Here is a 7737-nt window from a genome sequence, read left to right as displayed (position 1 = left end):
GGACAATTAAAACTGAAAAAAACGGGATGGAATTTTAAATGAAAATTGAAAGTGGGGCAAATTAAAATAAAAAAATACGGCTATTTAAAATTAAAAAAGTGCGGAAGATTAAAATTAAAATGGTCGGCAAATTGAAAATGTGCGATAAATTTTAATAAAAATTAAAAACGGGCTGGAATTTGAAATGATGATTTAAAAAGTGGGGAAAATTTAAATAAAAATATAAAAAAGGACGGAAAATAAAAATGAAAATTGAAAAAGGGTGGAAAATTGTAATAAGTCTGAAAATTAAAATAAAAATTGAAAAAGGGTCGGAAATTATATCGGAAATTAACAAATAGTGGCTCTATAAAATAAAATTGAAAAATGGCAGCAAATTAAACAAGGGCTCGAAATTGAAATTAAAATTGGAAAGCAAGCAGATTGAAATTGAAATTGGAAAATGACGGCAAATTAAAATTAAAATTAAAAAAAGTGCTGCAAATTAAAATTGTATAATAAATTATAATAAAAAATTTAAAAAGGGCTGGAAATTGAAATGAAAATTGAAAAGGTGCCGAAAATTCGAAAAATTAAAAATGTATCAAATTTAATTTAAACATATATTAAATTAATAATATATTTTATTTAATAATAATAATAAAAGAAATTTAAATTAAAAACGGGCTGGAATTGGAAAACAAAATTGAAGTGTGGGACAAATTGAAATTAAAAAAGGACGGCAACTTTAAATGAAAATTGAAAAAAGGGTAAGAAATTATAGCGGAAATTAAAAAAGGATGGCTATAGAAAATAATAAATTTAAAAAGTACGGCAAATTTAAATGAAAATTTAAAAAGGGTGGTAAATTGAAAAAAAAATGAAAAAAGACGGCAAATTGTAATAAAAAATTGAAAAAGAATGAGAAAATAATATTTGAAAAGGGGCTGTAAATTTAAATAAGAATTAAAAATGGCAGCAGATTATGACGAAAATTGAAATTGAGTAGAAAAATAAATATTTTTAAACTTCCAAATTTTGTTACAAAATCTTAAAGAAGCAACGTTTTCTTATAAGTTTTTAGAAATCATGTCAAATTTTAATATTTAAAAAAAAAGTTCTCAATATTTTGTTAAAGGGTATGAATTTTTCTTAACATTAAAAAAATTCTGCAAATTAAAAGAAATTTAGTAAAAAATCTTTCAGGTTCTTTTTTGACAATTTTGAAAATATTTTAAAATCTTTCTAAATATTCTCGTAAATAAATTTTGTAAATTAAAAATTGATTAAAAGTGTTTCCCAAAATATTAGGAAAATTTATTTATTTTCTTGGAACCTTGTAAAGTTCTTAAGAAGCTTGATTTTTTTTGTTTATAATCATGAAAAATCTAAATTTTGTTTTAAATTGGTTGAAATCTTTTTCAGTTTAAAACGATTTTTGTAAAAAAATATATTTTTGTTAATGATTAAAAAAAAATCCATTTCTAATATTCCCAGGAATCATAAGAGATTTTTTTATTCTCTTGAAAAATTTCAAAATTCTGTTTTGAAATTTTTAAAAATCTACATTTTATTTCAAATGTTTGAAATCTTTTTTATTTTGAATTATTTTTGAAATTAAAAAAAATTATAAACATGTTTTAAAATAATTCCAATTTCTTCCAAAACTTTTTAAAAATTCTGCAAAATTAAAGAAGCATCCTGAAAATTTTTCAAATTCTTTTAAAATATAGTCTTAAAGTAAATTGTGTAAAATAACAAATTATTTAAAATGTTAAAATTCACGTTTTTCAAAAAGATGTTGAAAACATTTCAGGTTTCAAATTATTTTCGAAAATTAAAAAAAAATCAAAATATCTCTTAAAAACATTTGATATTTTTTTATAATCTTGCAATTTGAAAAAATTTAACTTTAAAATCTTCGAACATTCTTTTCTTAAAATTCAAAATTTTATTTCAAAATCTTGAAAAATCTACATTTTGTTTAAATTTTAAAGAATTTTCGAACTTTTTCAAAACTTCTAAAACTTGAAAATATCTTTTAGAAGTAATTAAAAGTTTTTCTAATATATTTTTTTTAATCCTGCCAAAATTAAAAAAAAATAGGCACTATATAAAAAAGTTTAATTCAATTTTTTAAAATATATTTTTGATTTATTTGATAGACAGCGTAATATTCTACTTATCGCAAAAAGTCAGCATCATAAAATAAATATAGAAATAAGCTTTTTAAGTACTCCTGTACTTATAATTATTTTTTACACCCAAAAAAAAAAAAATTAAACGTGAGAAGAATCGTCTCCATTGTCGGCGGCCATCGCTTCTCGATTTTCGTAGGCCCAAAATCCATGGAATTCTATTAAAATACTGACCATGGTGTCGCCTTGACCACTGAAATAATCACAATTTTTTATATTTAAATCCAGGAAAATCTAAAAGCCTCTTTAACTATTGCAGGGATCACAATTTTTTCTCTATTTCCCTGCGCTTCCCTTTTTTCAAATTTCCTTTTTCGAATTAAAAAAAATATATAAACAATTGAATTTTCAAGAACAAAAAAAGTTGTTTTTTCCAGAATTGTTAAATTTTCTACAACGTTAATTAATTTTTCAAGTGTTAAAATTTTCAAACATATATATTTAATTATAAAAATAATTTTCTACTAAAAAGGATAATTTTTAATTTAAAAAATTTTAATTTCAACCAAAAGAGGTCAATTTATAATAAAAAATAAAACAGATACATTTTCAGTTAGAACAAATTATTTTGAGCAAAAAAAGAGCGAATTAAACAAAAAATAGTGGAATTTTTCAAAAAAATATTTCCATTTTCAACCAAACACGTTAATTTTCAAGTAAGAAGATTGATTTTAAACTAACCAAAACTATTAAATTACAAGTAAGAAATTGTATTTTTTTACAAAAAAAAATTTATAACAAAATACGTAAATTTTCAACTAAAAAAGATAAATTTACAATCGAAATTGAATTGAAAAAAAAAAATAATTTTCTACGCAAAAACGAAATGGATTTTCAAGAAGCAAGAAGATAATTTTCTACCAAAAAACTATTTTTTAATAAAATCCATTAATTTTCAACCACCCTCGTTAAATTTTGAACGAGAAAAGATAAATTTTCAATAAAAAATGAAAGTTAAAATTTTAAAATGGTTGAATTTAGAACAAAGAAACAAATTATTTTTACTGAAAACGGTAAATTGTCAAGCAAAACTAAAATAAATAGGTTTTACTTTTTAAAAAGTGATGTTCAACAAGAAAAGACGTATTTTTAAATAAAAAAATAAATTTTTTAACCAAAAATTGAATAATTAAATTTTTAGTCAAAATCCAAACGACTTTTTCAAGAAATTATTATTATTATAAATAATTTTTAACGAAATACATGCAATTAAAAAAAAATTAACGAGCTAGAAGAATAATTTTCTATAAAACAAAAAATTAATCAAATATATTAATTTTGTACAAAATAGTTAAAATTTTAAGTAGATAAGATATATCTTAAATATATATATATCTAAAAAATATATCTAAAAAATGTGAATGTGATCAATATCGATGAATTTTCAGCATAATAGTATGAATTTCAACTGAAAAAAGATAAATTTTACAATAAAAATTGAAGTTAAAAAACTAATTTTCTACGCAAAACAAAAAGAATTTTCAAAAAGCAAGAAAATTATTTTGTACCAAAAAGACAAAAACCTAGTTAAATTTTTAACGAAAAAAGATCAATTTACAATACAAAATGGTAGATAAAATTTTGAAACGTTTGAATTACCAAAAAAAAAAAATTTTACTGAAAAACGATAAATTGTCAACCAAAACTAAAATAAGTAAGTTTTACGTAAAAAATATTAATGGTTAGCCAAAATATAAGTATTTTAAAATAAAAAATATAATTTTTCAACCAAGACTAATTAAATTTGTAGTCGAAAACCAAGAGACTTTTCAAGAAATGATTATTATTAATAATTTTCTACCAAAAAATACGAATTAAAAAAAACAAACAAGCTAATTTTTAATTTTTAACCATATATAAACAAAATGAAATTCTCAAAACAACACTCGTAGTTTAATTTTTCATAAAAATATTCTTTTTTTTTATCCAAATTGTTGAATTTCCAACTAAAAAAAGCGTATTTTGAAAAAAAATTCAACAAAACATATTATTTTGCAACCAAAAATATAAATTTTCAAGCAAGAATCTTAATTTTCTTCTAAATATATGAAATTTCAGGAAAAAACATGATTTTTCACGTAAACAAGATCAATTTTCCACCAAAAATAAAAACGAATTATTAAGCTAGAAGAATAATTTTCTACAAGAACAAAAAATTAACGAAAAAAATTAATTTTGTACCAAATATTTGAATTTTTAATTAAAAAATGCATTTATAATTAAAAATGGAAATTAATTTTTAACCAAAAAAAGTGAATGTTGATAAAAATAGTTAAATTTTAGAAAACCAACTAAAAAAGATAATTATACAATAAAAAATTGAAGTTAAAATTTTCAGTTAAAAGAATCTAATTTTCTACGCAAGAACAAATCGAATTTTCAACAAAAATTTGTTTAATTTTTACCCCGATTTAAATTTTCAAGTAAAATGATGTATCTGGAAATCATTTGCACCTATGAACAAAACCAATTTTTAAAACAAGAAGATCATTTTCTACCAAAAAAGAACATTTTTAAGAAAATCTATTAATTTTTAAAAATATAGGTGTATTTTTAACGAGAAAAGATAAATTTACAATGACAAATTTAAATTCATATTACCAGTTAAAAAAAACATTAATTTTCTATGCAAAAGCAAAACGAATTTTCAACAAAATTGTTAGATTTTTCACACATAAATTTTGAACCAATTGGTTGAATTTTAAACTCAAAATGATGAATTTATAACCAAAAGTAAAAAAAATTAGTTAAATTAAATAGTTAGATTTTCCGTTAAACAAATTAAGTTTTAACAAAAAAGAGAATTTTTATAAAAATAGTTCAATTTACAACTGAAACGATTAATTATCAAGTAAGAAGATTAATATGATCTTAATGTTTTATCAAGAAAGAAAAAAAATTTTTTAAAATACATGAATTTTTTCGTGAAAAAAATTAATTTTCAACTAACAAAATTCATTTTTTGCTAATATAATTAATTTTCTACCAAAAAATTTTTTTTAAATAAGCAAATCATCAAGTTAGATAAATAATTTTCAAGCAAAAAAGGAAAATTTTTAACAAGATAAATAAATTTTCAACAAAATAATTAATTTTCCGTATATTTTTTTTTTGTTAAAAAAAACGAATTCTCAAGCTAGAAGAATAATTATTTACAAAAAGACAAATTAACAAAACACATTAACTTTGAAGCAAATAGTGAAATTTTTAATTAAACAAATTAGATTTTAAAGAAAAAGTGCATTTTTATTAAAAGAGTTTAATTTTTACGAAAATATTTCATTTGTCAACCAAAACGATTAATTTTCAATTATTTCTTTTTGATAAAAAGAAAACGAATTATCAAGCTAGAAGAATAATTTTTTACAAAAAGAAAAATTAACTAAATAAATGAATTTTGATACATTTGACACATTCATTTTTCAACTTCAAAAGATGAGTTTTAAATAAAAAATGGGAGATTTGAATTTTCAATTAAACAAATTAATTTCTACAAAAAAAAAGTTAATTTCTATCGAAATAGTTCAATTTTTCATCGAAATATTTCATTTCTCAAATAAAATGCTTAATTTTCAAGTAAGAAGATTATCTTTTTAGCAAAAATACGATTTTGTAAATTTTTTAATTTCCTACAAATTTAATTAATTTTTTATAATATAGTTCAATTTTAAATAAAAAAAACATGAATAATTCATCAAGAATGGAACATTCAAATTTGCAGTTAAGCAAATTAATTTTTAACCAAAAAATTATTTTTGTCCAAAATTAAATTTTAATTTAAAAAAAGTGAATTTTAATGAAAAGAACTCAATTTTTCTACATAATATTTTAATTTTCAACAAAAAATATCATTTTACAACCAAACTTATGACTTTTTAAGTAAGAATCTTAATTGTCTTCTGAATAAACGAAATTTCAGGAGAATACATAAATTTTCACGTAAACAAAATCGATTTTTCACCAAAAAGATTTATTTTGATTTAAGAAGATTAATTATCTACCAAAAAGGCGAATTTAAAAAAAAACGAATTATCAAGATTATTATATTTTCAGCAAAAAAGGCAATTTTTTAACAAAACATCAATTTTCAATTCTGACCAAGAAGCCAATTTATAACCAAATCTATTAATTTTCAACCAAATAATTGAATGTTGAACTAAAAATGATTATTTTTTGGTTAAAAATTTAACTATATTATAAAAAATTAATTAGATTTGTAGGAAATTCAAAAATTTTGTGAAAGACTAATTTTTTGTTTGAAAATTAATCTATTTTCTTTAAATTACATTTGCTTGTAGAAAATTTAGATTCTTGTTTACATTTTCATATTTTTCATTGCAAAACAAACTATTTTGGTGAAAATTTATGTAATTTGTTACAAAATCGTATTTTTTGCTAAAAAGACAAACTTCTTACTTGAAAATTAATAATTTTATTTGAGAAATGAAATATTTTGATGAAAAATTGAACTATTTCGATAGAAATTAACTTTTTTTTTAGAAGTTAATTTGTTTAATTGAAAACTCATTTATTTAGTTAATTTTTCTTTTTGTAAAAAATTATTCTTTTAGCTTGATAATTCTTTTTCTTTTTAACAAAAAGAAATAATTGAAAATTAATCGTTTTGGTTGAAAAATGAAATATTTTGGTAAAAATTGAACTATCTGCTTCAAAGTTAATGTGTTTTGTTAATTTGTCTTTTTGTAAATAATTATTCTTCTAGCTTGACAATTCGTTTTTTTCTAACAAAAAAAAATATACGCAAAATTAATTATTGTGCTGAAAATTTATTTATCTTGTTAAAAATTTTCCTTTTTTGCTAGAAAATTATTTATCTAACTTGATGATTCGCTTATTTAAAAAAAATTTTTTTGGTAGAAAATTAATTTTCTTACCAAAAAATTAATTTTATTGGTTGAAAATTAATTTTTTCCTCGAGAAAATTCATGTATTTTTTTGTAATTTTTTTCTTTCTTGATAAAAAATCAAGATTATTGCTTCATCTTTTATATTTTTGGTTACAAAATTAATTACATATTGAAAATGTACGTATTTTATTAAAAAATCGTCTTTTTTGGTAAAAAATTAATCTCCTTACTGGATAATTAATCGTTTTAGTAGAAAATTGAAGTATTTTTATAAAAATTCCCTTTTTTGTTAGAAATTAATTTGTTTAACGGAAAATTTAACTAATTTTTTTTACTTTTGGTTATAAATTCATAATTTTTAGTCGAAAATTCAACAAACTGGTTCAAAATTGATGTATTTTGTTAATTTTTTTTTTTTAGAAAATAATCTTTTTTGAAAAATTTGTTTTGTTTTTAGTTGAAAATTATTTGAAGATACATAATTTTACTTGGAAATTTAACTGCTGTTGAAAAATCTAACAATTTTGATGAAAATTCGTTTTGATTTTGCATAGAAAATTAATGTCTTTTTAACTGGTAATTTCAATTTGAATTTGTCATTGTAAATTTATCTTTTCTCGTTAAAAATACACCTATATTTTTAAAAATTAATAGATTTTCTTAAAAATGTTCTTTTTTGGTAGAAAATGATC

At 19.8% G+C, this 7737-nt stretch overlaps 1 protein-coding gene across 2 annotated transcripts in view; it reads right to left on the bottom strand.

Annotated features, from left to right (window-relative positions):
* Positions 1-2145: 2145 nt before the first annotated feature.
* The window catches only part of LOC117167602 (serine/threonine-protein phosphatase 2A regulatory subunit B'' subunit gamma-like), a 54644-nt gene continuing 49052 nt past the window's right edge, over positions 2146-7737 (bottom strand). The window contains exon 8 of one of the 2 annotated variants that reach the window (XM_033352668.1): positions 2146-2370. In XM_033352668.1, the coding sequence (XP_033208559.1) occupies positions 2259-2370 (112 nt within the window). In that variant the 3' untranslated portion in view covers positions 2146-2258. The remainder of the gene's footprint in view (positions 2371-7737) is intronic. The other variant, XM_033352659.1, reaches the window with a different exon arrangement.

Source organism: Belonocnema kinseyi, chromosome 1 (assembly GCF_010883055.1).
Source record: "Belonocnema kinseyi isolate 2016_QV_RU_SX_M_011 chromosome 1, B_treatae_v1, whole genome shotgun sequence".
NCBI classification, from domain to species: Eukaryota; Metazoa; Arthropoda; class Insecta; order Hymenoptera; family Cynipidae; genus Belonocnema; species Belonocnema kinseyi.
The sequence above is the reverse complement of the archived record's forward strand: the minus strand, read 5'-3'. Positions and strand labels throughout refer to the sequence as shown.